General features: G+C 38.4%; 1 protein-coding gene across 3 annotated transcripts in view; it reads left to right on the top strand.

The window, feature by feature from the left end:
• The window catches only part of LOC125104145 (uncharacterized), a 34,721-nt gene extending 8,466 nt beyond the window's left edge, over positions 1-26,255 (top strand). For 2 of the 3 annotated variants that reach the window (XM_047736514.1, XM_047736515.1), the window contains exons 3-9: positions 6,124-6,245; positions 7,848-7,986; positions 10,846-10,967; positions 12,921-13,031; positions 20,530-20,636; positions 24,278-24,368; positions 25,942-26,253. In XM_047736514.1, coding sequence (XP_047592470.1) covers positions 6,124-6,245; positions 7,848-7,986; positions 10,846-10,967; positions 12,921-13,031; positions 20,530-20,636; positions 24,278-24,368; positions 25,942-26,058 — 809 coding nt within the window. In that variant the 3' untranslated portion in view covers positions 26,059-26,253. Of the gene's footprint in view, positions 1-6,123; positions 6,246-7,847; positions 7,987-10,845; positions 10,968-12,920; positions 13,032-20,529; positions 20,637-24,277; positions 24,369-25,941 lie in introns of all 3 variants that reach the window. The other variant, XM_047736516.1, reaches the window with a different exon arrangement.
• Positions 26,256-26,459: the final 204 nt, after the last annotated feature.

Here is a 26,459-nt window from a genome sequence, read left to right as displayed (position 1 = left end):
TATTTCCCCTTCATCTCTGAAGGACAATTTCATAAGATATAAAATCCACAGTGTACAGACCTTTTTTTCCCCAGCACTTGAAAAATGTACCTCCTTCTGGTTCCCATGGTTTCAGATGACTAGTTCACTGTCGTTCAAATGGGTATCTGCCTACAGAGAGTGAATCATTTCTCTGATTTTGAGGTTTGTTCTTTGTCTTTTATTTTTAGAAGTTTAATTATGATATGTCCTTGTGTGGATTTCTTTGGGTCTATCCTATTTGGAGTTTCTCAGTTTCTTAAAAACCAAATTTGGGGGGGTTTTAGCTATATTTCTTCAAATGCTTTTCAGACCCACACTCTTTCTCCCACTTCTGCAACTCTGATACTAATATTAGATCTTTTGTTGTTGACCCACAGATCTCTGAGGCTCTATTCTTTAATTCAGTCTGTTTTCTCTCTGTTGGTCAGATGGAGTAAATTTTATGTCTGTCCTCAAGTTCAGTTGTTCTGTCCTCTGTCATCTCTACTATTAAGCCCATCCAGCAAGTTTTTTAAATTTTGATTATTGTGTATTTCAGTTTTATAATTTGCATTTCATTCTTTAACTTCCATTTCTTTGCTGAGATTTTCTATTTTTTTTAAACTTGTTAAAATTCATAATTGCTTGTTGAAGTATTTTTGTGATGGTTGCTTAAAATCCTTCTCTGATCATCAAATTCTGGTTCACTTGGATATTGGATATATCATCCAAAGAATGTCAGATTCAGATTATGAAACAAATGATTATTTTTCCTCTTCTTTGTATGATAACTGATTTTTCATTATACTAGGATAATTTTGATTGTATCCCTGATATTTTGGAATACCTGCGATATCCCAAGTTGCCATCTTGTCTTATGCTCTTGTTCTTATTCAGATTTTTTATCTTAATAGGCAGTTGCCTTGCTTAGTTTTAACTTACTGGTTCTTGGCCTGATAGCAATTTAGTTTTCAATGCCCTCGAGTGCTCTTCAGCTCTGCTTTGTTCTTTGACACTGCAGCAATTCTTGTTGAATCTATGCTAGTGTCACCTGCCCGGGGAAAGATTGGGCTACCCTGTCTTGCTGAGCTGCCTTCCGCTAGTGGGGGTGGGGGAACAAGCAATTCAGAGCCTGTTTTATTCTCCACCACTGGGCAGACGGCTAGTAGATGCCAGACTGGATCTATTTATGCCCCTGGGTACAGGGCCTGGAGACTGGATAGTCTGCTACTGCCCCAGGTGTGGAGTGGGACTTAGGGTTCCTCAGTAGGTCTCCCGTTGTTCTTCCCCCTTTACCAGGCTTTGGCAAGAGACAACAAGCTTTTCTTAGTTCTTTTTTCTTCCCCCTGTGCCTGTTAGTGGTTCTGGGATGCAGGTCTCTTTGGTGTCCAGTCTAAGCTACTTGGAAGATTAAAAAAAAAAAAAAAAAAACCCAGGCAACTCCCTACTGTGACCTTTCTTAAGTCCTAAGACTCTTAGACAGTTTACCTTTTCTTTCTAGCTTTCAGAGTCTTCATAATTGCCTGTTGAATATTTCCAGTGTATTTAGTTGTAGGTAGAGGGAAGGAACAGGGGAAAGGGAAGAAAGTTGCCATCTTGTCTGGGACCAGAAGTCCCCTCAATAAATTTTGAAAATTTGAATAGGGACTTCAAGAATAATATATGATATGAATGAATAATAGGTAATATATAACCCTGTGCTTAATTATGCACTGTAAGTCATTAAAGGTAAGGATATGGGTGAGTTAAAGCTAGAAATGGAGCATAAAACCTCATGGAGAAAAAAAAAAAAAAAAACCTCATGGAGACAAAATAACTTGGACAGGCCCTTAATGCAAAGGGCAAGATCATGCAGTTGAAATGAACAGTATGAACAGGAAGGGCTATGGAAAACAACTGGGAGGATTTGCCTGTCTTGAGGAGAAATTATGCCAGGGGGTGATGAGAATAGAAAATAGGATGGGTAGGCTCTGCTGATATAAAGGCCCTTAAATATCTAAAGTGAGATTTGCTAGGTTGAACAGTAGAAAAATGTCCAAAACTTGTAAGGGAAACAAGTGACACGAAAGTGAGGTTTAAGATGCCTGGCTGGTTCAATTGGTGGCACATGTGACTCTTGATCTCCGGGTTGTAAGTTCGAGCCCCATGTTGGTGTGGAGATTACTTGAAAAAAAAAAAAAAAAATCTTGGAAAAAAAAAGAGAGGTTTCAGTGGGATTAGTTTAAAATAGATGTACAAGGTATTTTATAGTTGGGGAAAACCAATATCAAGGAGCTAGTTACGAGTTTGTCATGGTATGGTATCCAAGTGTGAGATCCAGACTGTGGCTATGAGGTGGTTGAAGTGGGAATAAAGAGGAAGTAGGATTTACAAGGAAAAGGGGTAGGACTTGATACTTGACTAGATATAAAAAAGTAAGGTTTGATTCATAGGCTGTCAGGTTCGGTGATTGCTGCTTCCTCATATATCTTTAAAAATAACCAGGAAATTTTGAAAGAATAAATTTTGCCCTTTAGAGAAGCTTTTCTTCTTCTGCTCCCTTCCCACCTACATGTGTAATTTGAAAACTTTACTGTCAGGCCACTGATTAACACCTTTCTTTAATCTTTTTCCAAGCATAATACTGTTACCACACATTCTGAAATAGCTATTACAATGTTAAAAGATGTCAGCCTCACCAGTAATTAAAGAAATGCAAATTAAAGCAACAGAGTTTGTTTTTTTATGGTAACATTTAGTGCTGCCAGGGTTTAATGAGACCCGTATTCTTTTCTCTTAAAGTAAATGGGTATACTCTTTCAGGGAAGAAATTTGACAATATGTAGCAAGAGACTTTAAAAAATGTTTAAGTACTTCTACTTCTGAGCATTGATGGTAAGGAAATGATCAGAAATGCGAAGAGATGATGGATGCCAAAATGTCAGATGTAGTATCTTAATTTTTCACGATTATTAGTATATCTAAATGTGTATTAGGAGCAGCAAATGGTTAATTAAATATACAATGGTAGAATATTGCACAGCCTTTAGAAATAATGTTTTAAGGAATTTAATAACAAATAAAATGTTACACGAATTCCAGTTTTATACACTTCATTAATATCCTATCATATCAAGCTTTTTTGACCTGCACAGCCAATATATTAGGGCAAAAATGTTTTGCTGCTCTTTTCAGAAGTTATTTGCCAACCACTACAGATAGTAAAGCTAATTTTAGCCTTCTTGCACTAAAAATTTCCACAGTGCCTTACATATAGTGCTCAGTAATATTAGCTATAATTACTGAAGATCTCTTCAGAACTTTCTTCCTAGGGGCACCTGGGTGGCTCAGTGGGTTAAAGCCTCTGCCTTCGGCTCAGGTCATGATCTCAGGGTCCTGGGATCGAGCCCCGCATCGGGCTCTCTGCTCAGCGAGAAGCCTGCTTCCTCCTCTCTCTGCCTGCCTCTCTGCCTACTTGTGATCTCTGTCAAATAAATAAATAAAACCCTTATTTTAAAAAAAAAAAGAATTAAGTCCAAAGAAGTTGGGATAGGAAATAGCTTAGTTTAACATAATGACATTTTTATTGCCTTCTCTAGTTATATCATGTACAAATTGAGAGAACCTGCTAAGGATCACCAGTGGGAGTGATATTATTAGAATTAAATGTGAGTCATAGAGGATCCCAGACAGTGTTCCATCTATCTGTAGAGGGAAGGAAGCTAAGCACATGTTAGGTATTAATTAACACCTTGAGGGGCGCCTGGCTGGCTCAGTCGGAGGAGCTTCATCTCTTGATCTCAGGGTCGTGAGTTTGAGCCCCAGGTTGGGTGTAGAGATTACTTAAAGAAATAAATGTTTAATTAGCACCTTGAGAAAATTTAATTAGATTTTACAAAGACAATTAAAAAGGCCAGTTTTCTTGAAAAATGCACTTAAGTTCCACCTGAAACAATTTGGAATAAATTTTAATAGTATTTTTGTTTCTCTGTAATTTATATTCTGCCTCCTTCTAGAAATAATTAGAAGCAACAGTTTAGAACATGGTGCTACATAGGCCGAGGGGAAAAAAGGGGGCTTCAGAAGCCTTCCCACATCAGTTCAGAGAGCCAAATCTTTGTATTCACTACCATTGCTCAATGAGAAGTTACGCAGAGAAAGATCCTTTGTATATAGGGCACAGAGGAGTATTGCTAAAAAGAAGAGTACCCTTATGTAGAAGCAGAAAACCTCCATTTATTCCCCTGTGCTGCTGTTGGCCTGCTTTGTAACTTTTAATCATTATTAGTAACATGAAAATCGCATTCTGCACCAACTCAAGAATTATTTTTTGTTCAAGAATGAAATCATGAGCTTACTTAAAAACAACCAAAGATTTGGGGCAGGGGATATGGAAACAGATGACATTTTCTTCAGGATCTCCTTGTTTTCCTTCTACAATTATTTTAAAACAGAGTAAGCGGGTGCCTGGGTGACTCAGTTGGTTAAGTGCCTGCCTTCAGCTCCGGTCATTATCCCGGGGTCCTGGGATCGAGCCCCGGATCAGGGTCCTTGCTCCCCAAGGAGTCTGCTTCTCCTCCTCTCTTTGCCTGCCTGCCACTCCCCCTGCTTGTGCTCACTCCCTCTCTGTGTGTCAAATTAATAAATCATCTTAAAAATAATTAAAACTGAGTAAGAAACAATCTCCTTGGGGTGCTGTTATGCTAGCAAAAAATATAAGAAAGTGTTTTAAGAGAAAGGTAAACTATTTTCATTAGTAGCGCTTTCTTGTCTACCTTTGGCATCCCGGACAGTAGCTAACTTTAGGAGTATTTTACTTTTAGATAAGTCACATTCTATTTAAAATTACATATGAGCTCCTTAGAAATAATATTGTTCTAGAACCAAAAAAAATTAAACACACAGAAAAGTAGAAACAACAAACAATAAACACCGCTTTTATACCCTCGCCTGGATTCAGCAGCTGTCAGTCTCAACCAAACCTCCCTCTTTATTGCTACACACACGCTCCCTTCTGTTGCCTCCCCCTCCCCTTTTTGTCAGATCATCCAAAAGTACACCGTAGCCATCATATAGCCCTTATGTTTCTTTTTTTTTTTATCTGCTGCTCAAGCGCAGCAGAGCCACATGTTTATTGTAAAGTTTATTATATAGTTGGTGTCAGCTGTTAGTGCTTATCTAGAGTCTTAGGTACATTTTATTGGAATCAGGGGCATTCAGATGAAAGTTATCTTAGTAATTTCTGTGATGCTTCCTGTACTTCTCAGATCTGCATAGTGAGAGAAAGAATATTTAACTACTTACTGGTGAGTTTAAGACCCTACAAACTAATGACAGTACTATTCTTTTTTTTTTTTTTAAGATTTTATTTATTTATTTGACAGAGAGAGATCACAAGCAGGCAGAGAGGCAGGCAGAGAGACAGGAGGAAGCAGGCTCCCTGCCAAGCAGAGAGCCCGATGCGGGACTCGATCCCAGGACTCCGAGATCATGACCTGAGCCGAAGGCAGCGGCTTAACCCACTGAGCCACCCAGGCGCCCCATGACAGTACTATTCTTGAGTAAAAATAGTTAAAATACTATATGTAGTATTACAGTATATATATATATGTATATATATCACATATAAATATAATTTATAATATAAATATATAATAAATATATAAATAAGTATATATATAGTTTTTAAGTACTTTTGTTTTCCTCAAACAGGCTGAAATAGTCAAGTTTTGTATTTTCAAGCAGTTTAGGAAAGGAAAAACTCAATATTTGAAGTGAAATATTTGTTACAATTTAGATATTTCATTGGTTAAAAGGTTTATTTATTGCTATAAATTGATGGTATGGGGCCCCTAGGTGGCTCAGTGGATTAAGCCTCTGCCTTCAGCCTAGGTCATGATCTCAGGGTCTTGGGATCAAGCCCCGCAAAGGGCTCTCTGCTCAGCAGGGAGCCTGCTTCCTCCTGTCTCTCTGCCTGCCTCTCTGCCTACTTGTGATCTCTCTCTATCAAATAAATAAAACCTTTTAAAAAAAGAAAAATTTGATGCTATAATTGATGGTGGAAAATATGGCCATTCTGTTCACTTAGCCTAGGTATGACCAAAACCATAAAAAAGATATTTCTCTCCTTTTTTTTTTTTCCAGGAGACTTTGATGAATTCACTGAAGATAATAACGACACTATGCTGAAGAACATAGCAGAGGACCTTCGGAATTGCTTACCTCTAGAAACCATGCTTTCCTCAGAACACCTAGCCCTCCAAAAAGTAAATACACTAATTTACTCTTAGTGCTACTTGAGGCTTCTCCTATTCTTCCCTAATCCTACAGCCTCTCTGATCCAGTTAGTCCTGAATTCTGCTTTAGACAGTTTTTCATTTGGTGCTTCAATGATGTCCCTAATTCTTTCGAGTCCATAGTCCTCTGGCTCCCCATTCATTCAACAGGTATTTTTCAGGGCATCCTGTTTGCCAGCTCTCAGTTCCCACCCACTCAGTGTCCCCCCGCCCCCCCCCCCAAAAACAAGGCGCAACAGTTATCTGGCCCTGTCTCCATCATTGTCCTGGTTTTCTCTTTCCTGTTCAATATCCCCCACTTTTATCAAAGGTGAAATTCATCTCTTTGTTTCCTTCTCCTCCTTTTGTGCTATATAGTTTTTGCAAATTCTGTTCCTTCATTCCTAAAAGAAGTTCTCATTTTTCTTCTCCAGACAACCCCCTCATTCAGGCCCCTTCAAATGTCAACTCTTCTGGAGTGCATATGCCAGGAATATTGTTTCCTGAAACAAAGCTGATAATAATCTCTTCTCCCACCAATCTGAAAACAGCAACCCTCAATGTGGTTTTTCACTGTGTAGATTCCGAAGCAGAGGAACCGGATCCTGTAGATTTTCAATAGTGCTGTGCACATTGTGAGCACTTAGCAAATCTTAATCTTAATCTTAGCAAATCTTAATATCGTCAGTCAGAGTCATTCCCAGAGGTGGAAAATAGCAGATAGTTTAAAAACTGAGAGCAATATTTGTAGTATAGTTTGGATGTTTTTAATAAGTCAATCCTATCAGTAACATGATATACCAAAATATATGAAACAAGAAGTGTTCATCGAATGTAATGTTTCACCCATAATCCCCTCTCCTAACAAACTGTTTTTATCTTGCATTATTTCCTTCTAGTCCTTGTGTATGTCCATACATTTTACACACTTACAATATAGATGTGTGTGTATGGTAGGTATAGATAGAATTTTATAGGTTTCTAAGTAGATAGTTTGGTTCTTTATTATAGTTAAGGTAAAAGGAATCAGACATTTTATTCTTCATAGCCACTTGCTGTTATATCATGTATTACCAGTATTAATAAAGGGCTGTTCATTGTAAGCATGAAATTTTACCTATGTTTTAATTATTTGAAAACTCTGCCTCTGGGCAGAGCTTACTGCTAAGTATTTTGATGGGTCAGTCACTGATACACAGGACTCAGGAGACCTGATTATTAGTTTCAGGTTTATTATTAGACCTCTCTCGTGGTCATTTCTTCTCTGAGTAGGAGTTTCTTTATTCGTAAAATGTACAACCCAGGATGGACAAGATAGTCACGGAAATACTCCTTAAACTCAAATTTTATATATTTCACCTAGCCATGTTTTGTATCATTACAGGTCAAATTAAAAGTTGCTAGTGTTTCACAAAACAAAAACAAAAAACCAGAAAGAAGAGTAGGATGGCTCTGCAATAAATGAAACTTGTCTTTCTGTACCTTGTTGCTCTCAGAATTTTAGCATATGAACCACTGATGTTTTTGCCTTATTTAGCAATGAAAAGAGACTCCTTTGTACTTCGTTTCTTTTGAAGTTCTTCTCTCCACCAGATACGGCAGCAGCCAGAACCCACAGTTCACGTTGATGCATTCCTTTATGATGAAGACTTTATTGATTCATTATGTGAGGAAGGAAAAATGAGCAGAAACTACTGCATGGTGTGTGGCTCACACCAGACGGCTCCTTTAGGTAGGCCCTCGAGTATGCAAACCTGGCGACTGTGCGTATACATGTCACCAGAACACAAATTCTTGACCAAGTCATTCAGAGTTTTTTGAAAGGAAAAGGCCAACCATGCAGCGTAGCCATTACCAATTATTGAGGTTAGGGTGACCAAAGTGCAGTATTGTCTGGGGAAGCTGGGCCAGGGGATGTCGCCAAGGAGAGCAGCTCTGCTTTTCACAGAAACTGTTTAATCAGAGGTGTCTTTTCAGGTCCAGAAACTAATCACAAGTGACTGCGTTTAGGGAAACCAACTTATACTTTCCTTATGTCAGAGAGATTCAGAGGTAAACCACAATACTGGTTCACTTAGAATGAGAACTATAACTGCAAGGGGGCTGAAATGTCCCAGTAAAAGCCTCTACTTAAGAAGGCAGATACTGTTGGGTAGGCACGGATTCAGAGGCCAGAGATAGTCTTGAGAAAGGTCTATCCAGGCCTTGATTTGACCTAGTAGAACATCTCCCATCCATAACAGAGGACAACTCTAGTGACAAAAGGTCTCCTGCATCTCTGCCCCTCAGATGCAGCACCTGGGTCCCAAATGGGAAACTAGACTGACCTCATGCTGCAAATATGTTAACTCTTTGTTAAGGGGTGCCTGGTTGGCTCAGTCATTTGAGGGTCAGACTCTTGATTTCAGCCCAGGTCATGGTCTCAGGGTTGTGGGATCGAGCCCTGCATCAGACTCCACATTTAGCAGGGATTCTGCTTAAGATTCTCTCTCCCTCTCCCTCTGGCCCTCCCTACCACTCGTGCACGTGCTCTGTCTCTCTCTCTCAAATAAATAAATCTTTTATATATATATTCGGCGTTCAAATTAGATCTGATCATCTAGGCTATTACTTTATTTTTTTAAAGATTTTATTTATTTATTTGACAGAGAGAGAGAGAGAGAGATCACAAGCAGGCAGAGAGGCAGGCAGAGAGAGAGGGAGAAGCAGGCTCCCTGCTGAGCAGAGAGCCCCATGTGGTGCCCAATCCCAGGACCCTGAGATTATGACCTGAGCCAAAGGCAGTGGCTTAACCCACTGAGCTACCCAGGTGCCCCTAGGCTGTTACTTTAGATACACTATTTCAGTCTTCCTGGTCACTTAGATATGGAGTTATTGCTTATAGTGTCCTACCTCTCCAGGTAAGTAATCTTATGTTCCTATTACTGATCTTAAATAACATCATTGTCAAAAGTTAAGTGCTACCAAATTTGTAATATGCTGCTAATACAAATATATTGTATCTCTATTATAATTGGGGATTAAACTTTCCTGATTTACTTGTTTAAGATTCTGTCTTTAGATAGTACTTACAGTTTCCACGTGAGGTGGTTGAAATTCACAGAATAGAAAAGGACTTAGATAAGAACAATAGAAGGAAAACTAAAAAGTGAATTATAACTATAATACCATATCAGATCTGGTTTACAGGAGTTTTTTTTTTTTTTTTAAGATTTATTTATTTATTTTAGGGATGGGGAGGGGCAGAGGGAGAGAGACAATCTCCAACACATTCCCCCCTGAGTGAAGAGCCTGACTTGGGCGTCAGTCCCATGACCCTGAGATCCTGACTTGAGCCAAAATCAAGAGTTGGACGTTCAACCCCCTGAGCCATCCAGGTGCCCCTGAGTTACAGAAGCTTAAAGAAGAGATATGTTTGACAAATAAAAATTTGAAAGTTAGGATGCATTTTCCCATAGAAATCAGATTGTAAATAGTGACTGGGTATGCAGGCCAGCCCATGCAACCACAGTGAACCTGAAAAAGCTATCATCAGTGGAACTCTCCTTCCTCATATGATAAGGAGCTTATCTAGCTATAAGACACTAATGATGACTTTAATGTAAGGCTGAAGCACTGTGACAGGGAGTAGGGAGGATGAGGATTCTAGGCGGATAAGTCTATGGTGGTCAAAGCCCACCCCCATCCCCAGTCACACCCTTTATTTTCTTCCAAGAGATTAGCCTGCATGCTTCCATTTTCTTTGCCATCATCTCTTAGTTATGGCCAAAGTTTCTCTCCTTCCTGACCATTAAATTAAGTAGGACATAATATTGTAAGTCTTTAAAAAATATACTCAGGCTCTCCCAGATAATTTGATTTGGTCTAGGAAGCTTGTAGCAATTAAAAATTGTAACAGTTAAGCTAAAGGAAATAAGAATGATTGGTGGGCGTACCTCCACTTCCTTTCATACCACCCTTTCCTATACTCCAGAACACATTTTAGGTTGGTCAGGGCTGCCACATTGCTCAACTCCAGAGATGGTCATTCATTTGGTAGTCTACATGCAGTGGTAAGGGGGTATTCTGTGGTTGCTCTGGGGTAAGGTGAGAAAGCCAGATGATATGGGAGTTAGGGAGCATCCCATGGAATAACAGTCATAGGGAAAGAAAGGGAAAAACCAAGGACCTTCTAATCAACAGCAAGAAGGACGTGAGGGGCATAGTGATAGGGACACATTGCTGGGTAGCTATTCCCTAGAGGCCTTTTAAATGTCAGAGACTTTGGGACTCCTGGGTGGCACAGTTAGTTAGTTGTCTGACCCTTGGTTTCAGCCCAGGTCTGAAATAAATAAATAAATCTTGAAAAATAGAAAATAAATGTGAGAGACTTCATGGTTGTTCTTCTCTAATATAGCTCAGAGTGAATGAGTGCAAAATTATCACATTAATTTTTTCTAAATAGTCTCCGAATACCTTTCATTGGTTTGGAAGAGAAAAACATGAAATAGACATTATAAATATGGATAAAGGAATTAGAAATACAGAATCGAATGTTTAGTACCCAACCAAAATTTGACAATTTGATGTTTATTCTGTTCTAATTCTCCAGGATTTATTTCTCATTCCTTCTCCCTCATGGAATTGAAGTTCATTTATCATCATGTACTCCCTGATCTGTCGGGAAAGGTCTTGGTTGACGTTGGCTCCAGGCTCGGCACAGTCCTTTATGGGGTAAAGTCCAGCTTGTGGACATATTCAACATTTGGAAAATACTTTCTCCTCCTGCTAGCAACAGTTTTGCCTGCCACCATCCAAGGTGACAGCTTGGCTTTATTTATTAGAGTATCAGAATAATAAGGCTAAAATATGATACTGAATTTGGAATTTCAAAGGCCGGCTCTCTGATTTCCTTTACTGGTTTGTCTCTGTGACGCGAATGAAGGACTATCAGCAAAGCAGGTGACCTCAAAACACTTTTGTTATTTTGTCAGTCACTGTTGACCCCCTAACTCTGTTTTCTTTGTGCTATATGTTAAATATTGTACTTTATACACTTTGGTAAGTGTATATAGCTTTGGCGAGATCTTTTAAAAAAAGCTCTCATAAAGTTTACTTGACCTAGGAAATTGTATACAGCCATAACAAAGTCGTTTAATACTCCCGGCTTCACGTTCCTCACCTGTAAATAAACTAAATGATACCCAAGGACTCATCTTGGTCCAATTTTCTGTGATTCAAGTTTGAATGTAGACATTTGTGTCTGAAATATCACTTCGATGTGGCTTTTAAAAAAAAAAAATTCAAATCAAGAGTATTTGTAACATTCCTAAATGGTTTTATCAAAAAACTTAAATGTGGTTTCTGGTAGTCATTAGCAGACTTGTTAAAACATGTGGCCAACAGCAGTAGAGGCCCAGGCCAGAAACTCTCAGTTCCCGGCATCCATCGCCTGCTCTAAACAGAAACACTTAACTCTTTAGTGCTTAGTTTATTTATCAGCGTTAAGGCTTTCATTCTATAATTAGAAGCAATATCCATAATAGAAAATACAGTTTGTCAAATGGCTTTTTTGGAAGACATTAGAGATTATGATTATTTACCATATTTGCTCCACTCTTGTCCATTTTTTGATTTGTTAGAAAAGTACATAGTTGAAAGAAACCCAGCTATGCCATTACGTGGCAGCGTTAAGAAATTTAAACATAGTCTCTCTCATTTTTCCTCCATATTAAAATGGTTACTGATTCAGTCAACAAAAAATTTTTGAGTACCTACTTACACTCTGTTGAACAGATTCTAAAAATCTATCACAAGCTGTAAATGCAAATTTGGTTCACACGTGGGTGTTACTTGATGTAAAGTAATACTCAGAATATGACTCGACCTTTCCATCCGTACTACTTTTTTGTGGATACATAATAATATCTAGTCAGTTCTTGATAATCCTTGTTAACTAATTGGTGGTTAATACTAGACAGATGCCAGATTGACTTCCCTAAGCCAAACAGGACGTATCTCTGGCCGCCTTCCTCTAGTGTCAGACTGTGCATGATTTTCCATTATATCCCCCATGGGTGAATGCCTGTCTTGCTTTCCCCTGCTGTACCTTCCCAAGAAATTACAGGAATAGACTATTAAACAGAGAATCTGTATGTGATTACTTCTCTCATTTCCAGCATTACTTAATGCACAGTTTTATCAGGAAAAGTAAATCAGTCTTTCAAAATATAATTACTTTTAAATAATGGAAATTGACAAACTACAATTAAGGTTTTAATCGTAAGAATCTTTAAATTCTTGGGGCGCCTGGGTGGCTCAGTGGGTTAAGCCGCTGCCTTCAGCTCAGGTCATGATCCCAGGTGCTGGGTTCGAGCCCCACATCGGGCTTTCTGCTCAGCAGGGAGCCTGCTTCCTCCTCTCTCTCTCTGCCTGCTTCTCTGCCTACTTGTGATTTCTCTCTGTCAAATAAATAAATAAAATCTTTAAAAAAAAAAAAAAAAGAAGAAAAAAAAAGAATCTTTAAATTCTTGAAGTTGTAAGTTCTACATATATTACACGTTATTTATCTTTCATTTTATTTTTACTTTATTGAGTTCCATTTTTTTTTTAATTTGATTTTTTAAAATTTGGTATAGAAATGAACTCACAGTTCATTCATTTGCGTCATGTCTTCATTTTTTTCAGGGTTATCTTTACAGTTCAGCCCTGCAACTATATGGAGTAGAATTGAATGGAGACTTTTGCCAGTTGCAGGAAATGGTCATAAAAAAATACCAGTTCATTGACAGAATAAAGGTACCCTTTTATTTATGTATTTCTTTACTAATGAAGTACAGTTGAGACACAATGTTATATTAGTTTCAGGTGTACAACATGGTCATTTGGTAAGTCTTTATGTTACACAATGCTTACCATGAGTGTACCTACCATCTGTCACCCTACAATGCTATTACAATATCATTGGCTATGTTTCCTATGCTGTACTAAAGGTACCCTTTTAAATATATATTCAGTTATCTATTTTACAGCATCATTTAGCCAAGTTTCTTCTGAATTAGAGTTGGAAAATCTTTTCGGATCTATTCTTGGTTGCTGCTGTGTAGAACATTGAGTTGACTTAGTACTTTAAGACAATAAAGGTGAATTTAATTATAATTACCTTCTACTCCTATTTCTCTTCCTCCCCAGTTTCATTAGAAAGTAGAATTTTTCTTAATTTCCTTCATCTCCTCTATAGTATAGTTTGGGCAGCAGCATTAATCTCCAGATGTAAGTCAAAAGTGTACTTAATGAAACTCTCTTAGTGAAAGTAAGCAAAAAGGTTAAGTAATACTCTCAGTACTTTATCTTCTTTTTCTTAAGTTTCCAGGAAGAGCTGTGGATGCCACAAAATGGCAGTTCAGGTGGAATGACGGCCTGGTTGGGCCATAACAGAACTTCGCTCTTTCTCTATATGTAAGGGCAAAAATAACCAGAAAGGAAAAGGAAGTTTTTTGGTTAATGCAGTAATTCTTATCCTTTCATGATGATCCTACACTTCTAATGGCAATGCGGGGAGATAGGCAGCACCTAAGGCTCTCTTGTGTTAAGGTGTTGCAAGACATTTCGGTAAGATTAAGGATCTAGTCCTCCCCTTTTTTATCAAAGGAAATGTTTTTTTTTCTTCCTTCCAAACTTCCTTTTTTCCCCCTCTCTTTGTCTCTCTCTCGTCTTAGAAATAGAGAGGCAAATGATTAAAGCAGATTTATCATCCAGTAATAAATTCACGGATTTTTCTCACCATCCCAATTTAATGAACAGAAACACATTGTTCTTGCATAATAAGAATCACATAACAGAAATGTTGATTTAATTGAAAGTTAAGATTTAAAAATTGACCTCTTAAGAATCCTAGTTTATAAATGAACAGTCAAGGGGTGCCAGGGTGGCTTCGTTGGTTGAGTGTCCGACTCTTGATTTGGCTCAGGTCACAATATCAGGGTTGTAGGATGGGCCCTGCACAGGGCTCAGCACTCAGCAGGGAGTCTGCTTGCGATTCTCCTTCTTGCTCTATCCCCACCCCACCATGCATGTTCTCTCTCTCTCTAAAATAAATAAATCTTTTAATTAATAAATAAATGGAGATCCAAGTACCTTATTTTTATTTTATTTTTTTAAAGAAGATGATAAAGGGGGCACCTGGGTGGCTCAGTGGGTTAAGCCTCTGCCTTCGGCTCAGGTCATGATCTCAGGGTTCTGGGATCGAGTCCTGCATCGGGCTCCCTGCTGAGCAGGGAGCCTGCTTCCCCTCTCTCTCTGCCTGTTTCTCTGCCTACTTGTGATCTCTCTCTCTCTGTCAAATAAATAAAATCTTTAAAAAATAAAGAAAGAAAGAAAGAAGATGATAAAGGTATGTTAAACACATTTATTTACACATTAAAAGATTTTTTACCCCTAGCTTTTCAACGGAGCATATGTGGATGAGTTCCCACCTCACATACTTCTGCGGCTCCGGTGGCTGTTAGTAAACCAATGACAGAAAGCTGTTTGTATACCATTTCATTGGCAACCTTTACAGTTTCCTTCCTGGATGGTAAAGACAGTTGTTGTGTTTGAGAGGCCCTAAGATCAACAGAAAGGAATTCTAGGGTTTGTTTGTTTGGGGTTTTTTTAGGTTATTTTGAAATTTATCATATTTTTTAATTAATTAATTAATTAATTTATTTATTTATTTATTTTTTTAAAGATTTTATTTATTTATTTGACAGAGATCACAGGTAGGCAGAGAGGCAGGCAGAGAGAGAGGAGGAAGCAGGCTCCCTGCTGAGCAGAGAGTCTGATGCGGGGCTCGATCCCAGGACCCTGGGATCATGACCTGAGCCGAAGGCAGAGGCTTTAACCCACTGAGCCACCCAGGTGCCCCATATTTTTAAATTTAAATAAATTTATAGAAATACAGGTTTGGTTTTTGTTTTTTGTTTTTTTTTTTCAGCGTAACAGTATTCCTTGTTTTTGCACCACACCCAGTGCTCCATGCAATCTGTGCCCTCTCCAATATTCACCACCTGGTTCCCCCAACCTCCCACCCCCCCGCCGCTTCAAACCCCTCCGATTGTTTTTCAGAGCCGTAGTCTCTCATGGTTCACCTCCCCTTCCAATTTCCCCCAACTCCCTTCTCTTAACTCCCCATGCCCTCCATGCTATTTGTTATGCTCCACAAATAAGTGAAACCATATGATAATTGACTCTCTCTGCTTGACTTATTTCACTCAGCATAATCTCTTCCAGTCCCATCCATGTTGCTACAAAAGTTGGGTATTCATCCTTTCTGATGGAGGCATAATACTCCATAGTGTATATGGACCACATCTTCCTTATCCATTCGTCTGTTGAAGGGCATCTTGGTTCTTTCCACAGTTTGGCGACCATGGCCATTGCTGCTATAAACATTGGGGTACAGATGGCCCTTCTTTTCACTACATCTGTATCTTTGGGGTAAATACAGAGTAGTGCAACTTCAGGGTCATAGGGAAGCTCTATTTTTAATTTCTTGAGGAATCTCCACACTGTTCTCCAAAGTGGCTGCACCAGCTTGCATTCCCACCAACAGTGTAAGAGGGTTCCCTTTTCTCCACATCCTCTCCAACACATGTTGTTTCCTGTCTTGCTAATTTTGGCCATTCTAACTGGTGTAAGGTGATATCTCAATGTGGTTTTAATTTGAATCTCCCCACTGGCTAGTGATGATGAACATTTTTTCATGTGTCTGATAGCCATTGAAATACAGGTTATTTTTATCTTGAAATCTAGGTAGCTTTAAGTCTTGGGCTCTGCTTTTTGTTTTATTTTTGTTCCTGTTTGGTCTTCTTTAATAGGACTTTCCTGAGAAGTCTAGAGATCCTTCGCTGTCCATTCAGACTTAAGAGTGAGAAGCAAAAAAGCTAGTTGAAGTTCTCAGCACTGAAGTGGGGATTCTGAGCATTGGGGCTTTACTGTTGAGTGATCTTGCTTGGCTGGTTAATTAGTTGGCGAGTATCTGATGAAGTATATTAAGATCTTTCCTCTTGGGCTGGTCTGATTGCCCAGAGAAAACCTCTCCAGGCTCCTTACTGAGTGGCCAACAGCATCCTGCAGACGGAGGGGTAGAGGAGAAGAAGTGAAACGTAAGGGATTTGCAACATCCTGTCTGCCTTACTACCCTTGTTTTCAGGACATTAGCCTTTCTTTCAACTAGTCCTGCTTTCCCCTGACCCAGACACCTTTGTTTTACCCTTCCCAGAGAATAAACCTCTATTCTTTTGCTGGGGTACAAGAAAGTCCTATGGTAGTCTGGGTACTTCTAAAACTGACTTTCAACCCAGTTACCTTATTTTTAGCATTTCTCCCTACTCCTTCACCCAGAAATAGCTGGTGCCATCAATTGTGAGCCTTTTTGAGATTCTGTAGTATAAGTCAAGCCCGGATCTTAGCTTTCTATCTGTCTAGCTTAAAAATCAGATTTTTCTGGTCTCATAAATTTCTTATTAGTTCCTCTTTTTTCCCTAACTTACAAAATTTTATCTCTGTTATTTCCTTTCCCATTCCCCCCATCCTTGTGGGTATATATGTTCTTTTCTAAAAACCCTATAATGTTGTTATAATGAGGTTTCAGGAAAGCGTATGCGTACATGCCATGTGTCTTATGCGCTATCTTTACATGAAAGACCCATTGGCTTATATTCTTTATTTTTCTTTATTCATTATTTTGTTTATTCTTTATTCATATCTCGCTTATTCCTTTGATGGCACTTAGAGTTACCACCATAGCTGTTTCATCCCATTACTAGAATATAATGTGTTTGAGTGTAGGTATTGTATCTCATTCCTCATGGTGTGTCACCCTCCAGAGTATCTTGTATATAGGAGGTACCCATTAGAAATTGGTTAGGAGCACCTGGGTGGCTCAGTCAGTTAAGTGTCTGCCTTTGCCTCAGATCATGATCCCAGGATCCTGGGATCGAGTCCCACATCAGGCTCCCTGCTCGGTGGGGAGCCTGCTTCTCCCTCTCCTTCTGCTGCTCCCCCTGCTTGTTATCTCTCTCTCTCTCTCTCTGCCAAATAAATAAATAAATTTAAAAAAAAAAAATTGGTTGAATTGATTTTGGTTACCATGCAGCCTTTGCATTATTAGCATTCCAGTTTGTCCAGAGCCATTTTGGGGGGTTTCCATGGGACCTCTCTTGGTTGCCATAATTAATTTAATTTAATTTAATAATTTATTCTTTTTTTTACCATATCTGTGGGGTGGGGTGTGGGAGAGTGAACAGAGATGGGAAAGAAAAAGAGGAAACTGGTATATCAGTAGGTTAATTTGCATGCCTATTTCATATCTCAGCAGCATGTTTAGAAAGTTTATTAAAGTGATTGTTTTCTGTGTGTTCAGGAACATGTTAAAGGTGTGTTTCAGAAACTAGAGGCCCACTTAATGTAAATTATCTTAGTATTTTTCCTACTTAAAAAAGAGAATAAAATATGTTAAGAATCAGACCCCACAAACATTCTGAATACTGTTTATTTGTAAGACCAAAGAAATCCTCTAATACAAAATAAACTTTTTCTCTTCCTTTTAAAATAAAAGTGGTTTGTTTTGCACTTGAGAAAATAAATGATTTCTCTTGTTACATTGCTTATGCTCTGTAAGACTTGTGGATTGTGGTCAAGTTAATTTTTTTGAGGTATATAATTTCAATTTTTTGTTATTAAGTTTTTTATGTTAATTCCTACGTAGTTGACATACAGTGTTATATTTCAGTTGTACGATACAGTGAGTCAGCAGTTCTGCACATTAGTTCTGCACATTACTCGTGCTCATCATAAGTGCACTCTTTCATCCCCATCGTCTGTTTCACCCACTCCCCCACCCACCTCCCCTCTGGTAACCATCAGTTTGTTCTCTACAGCCAAGCGTCTGTTTCTTGGTTTGTCTCTCTCTACTTTTTTTTATATTTCTCTCCTTAAATTCCACTCATAAATAAATATGGGTGAAATCATATGGTGTTTGTCTTTCTCTGATTGGTTTATTTCACTTAGCATTATACACTCTAGCTCTATCTTGTCATTGCAAATGGCAAGATTTCATTCTTTTTTATGGCTGAATATCCCTGGATGGATGGATGGATGGATGGATGAATAGATAGAGGTACCACATCTATATTCATTCATTTGTTGAAGGACCCTTGGGTTGCTTCCATAATTTGGCTATTGTAAAAATGCTTCAGTATATACAGGGGTGCATGTATCCCTTTCAATTAGTGTTTTTTGTATTTTGGGGATAAATACCCAGTAGTACGATTGCCGGATATAGGGTCATTCTGTTTTTAGCTTTTTGAGGAACCTCCATACTGTGTTCCACAGTGGCTGCACCAGTTTGCATTCCCACCAACAGTGCAAGAGGGTTCCTTTTTCTCTACATCCCCATCAACACTTGTTTCCTGTGATTTTGTTTTTAGCCATTCTCACCGGTGTGAAATGATACCTCATTGTAGTCTTAATTTGCATTTCCCTGATGATGAGTGACGTTGATCATCTTCTCATGTGTCTGTTGACTGTGTATCTTGTTCAGAGGAATGTCTGTTCATGTCTTCTGCCCATTTTTAAATTGGATTATTTGGGGTTTTGTGTTGAGTTGTGCAAATTCTTTATATATTTTGGATACCAACCCTTCATCACATAGGTCATTTGCAGATGTCATCTCTCATTCAGGAGCTTGTCTTTTAGTTGGGTTGATTGTTGCCTTTGCTGTGCAGAAGCTTTTTATTTTTATATAGTACCCATAGTTTACTTTTGCTTTTGTTTCCCTTGCTTCAGGGAACCTATTTAGAAAGATGTTGTGGCCAATGTGAGAGAAATTATTGTCTGTGATCTCTTCCAGGATTTTAACGGTTTCAGGTCTCATATTTAGGTCTTTACTCCCTTTTGAGTTTATTTCCATTCTTCGTGTGAGAAAGTGGTCCAGTTTCATTCTTTTGCTTGTGGCTGATCAGTTTTCCCAGAGCCATTTGTTAAAGAGACTTTTTCCTGTTGTGTATTCTTGCCTCTTTTGTCAAAGATTAATTGACTGTATAATTGTGGGCTTATTTCTTAGTTTTCTGTTCTATTCCATTGATCTGTGGATCTGTTTTTATGCCAGTACCATACTGCTTTGATGACTACAGCTTTGTAATCTAAATTGAAATCTGAAATTGTGATGCCTCCAGTTTTGCTTTTCTTTTTTAAGATTACTTCGTCTATTTGGGATCTTCTGTGGTTCCATACAAATTTTAGGATTGGCTTTTTCTAGTTCTGTGAAAAATGCAGTTGGTATTTTGATAGGGATTGCATTAAATCTGTACATTGGTTTGGGTAGTGTAGACTTTGTTACAATATCTGTTATTCCAGTCCATGAGCATGAGATGTCTTTCCATTTCATTGTGTCATCTTCAGTTTCTTTCATCAGTGTTTTATACTTTTTTTTTAAAGATTTTATTTATTTATTTGACAGACAGAGATCACAAGTAGGCAGAGAGGCAGGCAGAGAGAGAGAGAGGAGGAAGCAGGCTCCCTGCGGAGCAGAGAGCCCGATGCGGGGCTGGATCCCAGGACTCTGGGATCATGACCGGAGCCGAAGGCAGAGGTTTTAACCCACTGAGCCACCCAGGCGCCCCAGTGTTTTATACTTTTGAGAGTACAGGTCTTTCACCTCTTTGGCTAAGTTTATTGCTAGGTATTTTATTGTTTTGGGTATGAAGCATATAATTTTTAAGTAAATTGTTTTATTTGCTTCTTTGGATAAATGAATCAAGTAAATTTTAGACGAAAAGTCAGACAAAGCCAATAAAAATATCATATTAACATTTTATAATATATAAATTACTTTTATAGATTTGATATGATCCCATTGGATTCTGTGAATCAGGACAGATACTATTCCATTTTACTCATGAGGACACCGACTGCCAAACTGTACAGACGCAGTTGATGATGGAGCCGGAGTTTGAACCTAGGGCCTTTGTCTCTTAAAATTAATCATATAGTCATAGTGGAAAAAGCTCCAAACTGGGGATCGAAAGACTATAATTATATGACTATGTAAATAAATCTATCTAAAACAAATTTTCACAAGTTTATGGTTTTTAATTAGATACTAAGTATTTCCCACAGGTGATACTATTAAATAGACTGTTCTTTCTCCCATTGTAATTATGGTTAACTTCTTGTATTGTCTCGTGTCATTGAACCCATAGCTATATCTTCTGTGACTATCTTTGTTTTCTCAAGTGAACTCACTCTTCTTTAGGTGCTTCATGCGGACATCTGTACCCAGGGTTCACTTCTGCAAAATGCTGATGTTATTATCATGAATAATGTCTTCGAATATTTTCTTGATGAGGCAGAACAGGCCAGGTATGTTATTTATTCAAACAAAAAGGCTGTTAAAATATGTTCAGCAAAGTATGAAAAGGGATTAGTGGGGTGCCTGGCTGGCTCAGTTGGTAAAGCATGTGACTTGATCTTGGGGTCGCGAGTACAAGTCCCACATTGGGTATAGAGATTACTAAATATCTTTGTTTTTAAAAAAGGGATTGGTAAAGTAGAAATATTTTCATATTTAACTTTTTTAAAATAACCTCAACAAGATTATGTTAATAAGGAAATGTATTACGCATAAAACAAAAATAAACTTTGTCTAACTTTGTAAAATATTACATCTAATGGGGGGTACATATTAAATGATATCATGACCCAAGCATTTGCTTAGCAATCAGGGATGCAATAAGAGAACCATTCCTGATAGGCATTTATACTTACTGTTTTCTGTCTCCATTTTAGTTTTTTTTTTTTTTTTTTGAAAAAACGTGTCATATGCTATCCTATCACGAAATTTTGGGAATTAATTTCTATAAGTGATAGAAGATATAAGAATATTAACCAAAATAGTGATTAGTTGTCAAACGTTAAAAGTATTTTTAAGGTGGTAATCATAGGTCCCTAAAACTGTTTAGTTCCTAAAACTATTTCTTTTCAGGGAATAGAAAAGTTAGCATATCTGTGATCTCTTTTTTTTACTTCTCTGCCACAGTTTGATGCTCAGGACCAGTCAGTCCCTCTAATTAGAAAATTCCTGTGGTCCATAGTCTGAGACATTGATTTTCTAGCTAGTTAGGAATCCTGACTTTTTTTTTTTAAACATAATGACATATGTGTACTCTAGTTGAAGGAAAACTCCCTTTCCATACATATGAAATGGAATTACACAAATGTTTGGACTAGTGCATCAGTAAGGTTTATACTGCAGAAAAATAAAAACACATATAATTATAGACCATAAATAGTTAGTACAGAGTGAAATCCTGAATGGCAAAACCTCTTTATCCTGCCACCCTTTTACCTTCTATGTTCTCCCTTGCCCCCAACTCTCTGTCTCACACACATACACACACACATGCCATACCCATTACTAGTGGGTTAAGGTCACCATGAAATTAACAGCTTAAATATTTTAAAAAGAAACTAGTTCAAGGCGCGCCTGGGTGGCTCACTGGGTTAGAACCTCTGCCTTCGGCTCAGGTCATGATCCCAGAGTCCTGGGACAGAGCCCTGCATCAGGCTCTCTGCCCAGCGGGGAACCTGCTCTCCGCGCCCCCCCCCGCCGCTTTCTCTCTGCCTACTTGTGATCTCTGTCAAATAAATAAAAATTTTTTTTTAAATCTTAAAAAAAAAAGAAACTAGTTCAAAAGAAAGCTAATCACATAATCAAAGCTCAGCCAGAATAGGGGACAATTTTTGGTCACAGGCTGAAGACCAAAAACACAACATGAGCAAAGTTGTCTTAATCACAGCCCTCTTTAAGCTTAATTTCCAGTGGACAAAGTATGATTAGCTTTTCACCTTTTTAAGTTAATGACCAGTAGCCAAAACATTACATAATTTTTGGAGAATGAAATATTACCAGGTTTATGTTGTATAGAAAGTTAAAAGAGAAAAACACCTTAAAGGCTTTGGAGTTTCATTATAGAACGATTTTGACTGCTGAAGAATGATAAAAGCCATTGGTGAACTTGGCACCAGAAATACTGAATGTTTGGGTTGTTTTAAAAGCTTTCTTGATATAATCATTCACATGCTCTACATTGTTCAGTGACTAGGTATTGGCCACGTGTGTTAGTTCAGTCATTTCTCCTAAATTAGTCTAGTACAATGAATTTGAAATATAGGTAGGTTATAGCCATGAATGACAGTATAGAGGAGAATGTTTAGGAGACCCAGTAAAGCATTCTGACATTGGAATCGTTATCATTTACATACGTTAAATCTGTATTGTACTGAATGAAAAAGAAAGATGCCACCACATAGGGCCTCCAAGGATTTGTCTTAATTAGAATCTGGGACAAGTAGAATGACACTGCTATAAGAGTTAGAAGAGAAAACAGAAATATATCCTAAAAATAGGACATGTGTACTCAGGAAAGACTCAGGCTTCCGAATAAGTCCTATCTCATTGGAGAGTAACACCCCCGATTTGTTGAGTAATTGTTGGTTTCAGAGGTGCCTCAGTGCATTTCCTGAGTAGGTGAAACACCTAGAGCTGCCAGAAGGACAGCTTGCCAGAAGCAGCAAGCGCTTTTCAGAGAGTCGTGGCCAACCATGCCAATTTAGTCAGCTTCTTCTTTCTTATTAAATAAATAAACTTCTGAAATATGTTGTTTTTAAGGAACCACATCAAAACAATAGCTCTAGCCCACGCACAGTGACTATTATCCAGCACTGCTGCATGATTTTAGAGCTAGCCTGAGGAAAAGAACATTTGTTATCATTTTGCCTAATGAACTCCAGAATACTAACCCTAATACCATTGCTGTAATGGGAAGAAATGCGCTGCTCACCTGCCTGTTGCAAGGGCTGCTCATCTCTGCTTTGCTTGCCCATTGCCCGCCAGTAGTGGGGGTTACTCTCAACACTCACGCACGTAGAGAAAGCCAGCTCGTGTCTGCACTGAATTAGAGCTGGGCAGGTGCTGCCCTGTGGTACGTATAAACACACATGGCATTTCATCATGCTTTCAACCTGGCTGGTCCCACTCAACTCCGCCGTTTCCATGTTGCCTAAAAGTCTTCCCATTAAATTTTTTTGACAACCAGGGGCACCTGGGTGGCTAAGTGGTAAAGCCTCTGCCTTCGGCTCAGGTCATGATCCCAGGGTCCTGGGATCGAGCCCTGCATCGGGCTCTCTGCCGAGCAGGGAGCCTGCTTCCTCCTCTCTCTGCCTGCTTCTCTGCCTACTTGTGATCGCTGTCAAATACATAATAAATAAAATCTTTAAAAAAATTTTTTTTGGACAGTGGAATAAAGTACAATTTCACTCTTGGTGTTATTTTAAAAGATGTAATCTACATATCATGCTCTATTGTTAGTCTTTGCTTGGCTTCTGGTTTTTGGGGCCTTTCTCCACTACCCTTCCCCATCTCTACCGCTTAGCCCTTCTCCATTCCACAGAACCAGTTTTGACATACTTTATCAAGAGTTTAAGGAGCACCTGGGTGACTCAGTCAGTTAAGCTTCTGACTCTTGGTTTCAGCTCAGGTCATGATCTCAGGGTCACGAGATCAAGCTCCATGTTGGTCTGTGCTCTGGGCTTTGAGCCTGCTTGGGATTCTCTCCCCTACCATGCACTCTCTCTCTCTCTCTCTCTCTCAACCAAAAAAAATCAAAAGAGTTAAGGGGTTTTAACTGCTGATCCAGCTTTGACATGTGTATTGGTTTTGAAAACTGAGTTTTGGCTTAACAGTACCTCGTAGTAACACAAATCCCCATCTTGTTAAATCTCTTCAGTGTTGTAACATCACAATTTTGCTAACACCCCCTTCAGAAACTGAAGAACTTGTCAGTTTCTAATATGTTGCTACAATCCTATTTCTTGCAGGCAAACATTTTGCCCATCTGGATTTCTGGGTATTGCCTGTGCTACATTTTCTCTTGTGATCTTCATTTTGTAAAAGTGTTCAGTGTCTGGTAAAACGTAAAATATTAATTTTTAATATGTTGCAGAGCCTGGGAATATATCAGCCATAATGTAAGGAAACAAGGATCATTATTAGTAACAGTACCAAGTCTTGAAGATTCTCTGTCAGGCCTTCAGGTATGTAAACCTCTTTCCGAGAATTTTTCTTTTAAAATTTTATCTACTTATTAGAGAGAGAGTGCACACACGAGAGAGTGATGGGGGGAGGCACGGGGGCAGTGGGAGAGAGAGAAGCAGACCCCACTGAACAGGGAGCCTGATGCGGGGCTCGATCCCAGGACCCTGGGATCATGACCTGAGCTGAAGGCAGACGCTTAAATGACTGAGCCACCCAGGACCCCCTATCCCAGCATTTTTATTGTCAAAACTTTTCTCCTACTTTCTTCTGATAGCTCTTACTATATCCTAGAGATGTTCTGTCTGAATATAGTGACAGATGATAGGAAGAAGAGCAGTAACTTATAGCCTAAGAACTGGTTTGTGGTTTGTTCATTGGCCCCAAGAGCTCTGAAATTGTAATTCCTATCTTGATATAGAGTCCTTTGCTTCTCTAACCAGTTTTTCCAATTGGGGTCTTACAGTTTTAGGTTAACGAATGCTACTAAATGTTTGCAAGAGGCTTAGAACACCCCCATCATAACTTTCCCCTTATAACAAAAGGAACAGGAATTCCTGGTTGGGTCAGTCAGTTAAGCATCTGCCTTCGGCTCAGGTCACGATCCCAGGGTCCTGGGATCTAAGCCCTGCACTGGGCTCCCTGCTCGGAGGGAAGCCTGCTTCTCCCTCTCCCACTCCCCCTGCTTATGTTCTCTCTCTTGCTCTCTCTGTCTCTATCAGATAAATAAATAAAATCTTAAAAAAAAAAACAACTGAACCATCAATAACACTTTCTTAAGAAATTTTTGTCAATCCAAATTATAAAAGTAATTCATATTTGTAATAACAAGGGAAATAATCTTGAGACATATAAAGAAAGATGTTAATCTCCCCATCCCCTCCACTTAAGTCTTGTCCAGGAGAGCCATCTCATGTGTGGTATAATCCTACCATACTTCTCATGCTTATAAAAATATGTCTTTTAAAATATATGGTCTCCCAAGGGGCACCTGGGTGGCTCAGTCGGTTAAGGAGCTGACTCCTGTTTTTTTTTTTTTTTTAGATTTAATTTATTTATTTGACAGACAGAGATCACAAGTAGGCAGAGAGGCAGGCAGAGAGAGAGAGAGGAGGAAGCAGGCTCCCTGCCAAGGAGAGAGCGGGCAATGTAAAGGAAGGGCCCTCTAATTTCTAGAGGGAAATTAGCCCCTCTCATGCAACCCCTTAACACCATCACTGTGTATGTATGAACAGTTTGCTCTGTTCTCTGTGTATTCTCTTTGTTGTTTTAGTCTTTTATTGTTTAAACCTAATGATAATTATTAAACTAGTTACGTTAAAACAATTACTCTATTCTGTATTTTCTTTATTCTTTCAAATTCCAAATCACAGTAAATTAAATGCTGAATCCACAGACCTACCATGTAGTACAACAAAGAATTGTTCATGTGACACCATGTAAACTTAGTCCTACTTGTAAAAAAAAAAAATTCTGTCATCTTCAATGACTTAGTTCATCATGATTTCTTGAAGTTCCAGAGAACACGATGATTCTGCATTTTTCATGTATGTTTATCATCTTTTTTCCTTCCAGATTAATATACAGTTATCTTCCTGGGTTGAAGAGGTACCACTGAACTACAATATATACCCAGAAAACCATATTGACAGAGAAGCTCTTGAACAAATTCATTTGTATAAGATTCTCTAACGTCAAAATAGTCCTACCTCAATGTAGTGGTTTGTTGAGTATATTACAAATTAATAAAAAAGAAACATCTCCCTGATACTCTAACACATATTTCTATATATTCCTTTCTAGATTTTATATGTATGTTTACATATTTGTAAATAGTCTTATGGGTATATACACACACACATAGTTGTGTCCATATACAACTTTGATTTCTGTGATAATTAAAATTTTTATCTGAATATTTTTGGTTTTCCTGTTTCTTTATCTTGCTAAAAACAAATACTTGTTTCTTTAGTCACTGACTTTGTATACCAATTCCAGATATGACAAAAAAGATTAGAAGTTGTTTCTATCATAAGAAAAGGGTAGAAGGGAAGGTAGGTTACTTTATATCCCATTTGTTAGATCTCTGTTCT

This window comes from Lutra lutra, chromosome 7, assembly GCF_902655055.1.
Source record: "Lutra lutra chromosome 7, mLutLut1.2, whole genome shotgun sequence".
Lineage (NCBI taxonomy): Eukaryota > Metazoa > Chordata > Mammalia > Carnivora > Mustelidae > Lutra > Lutra lutra.
Note: the sequence above shows the minus strand (reverse complement) of the source record. Positions and strands in the feature narration are given on the sequence as shown.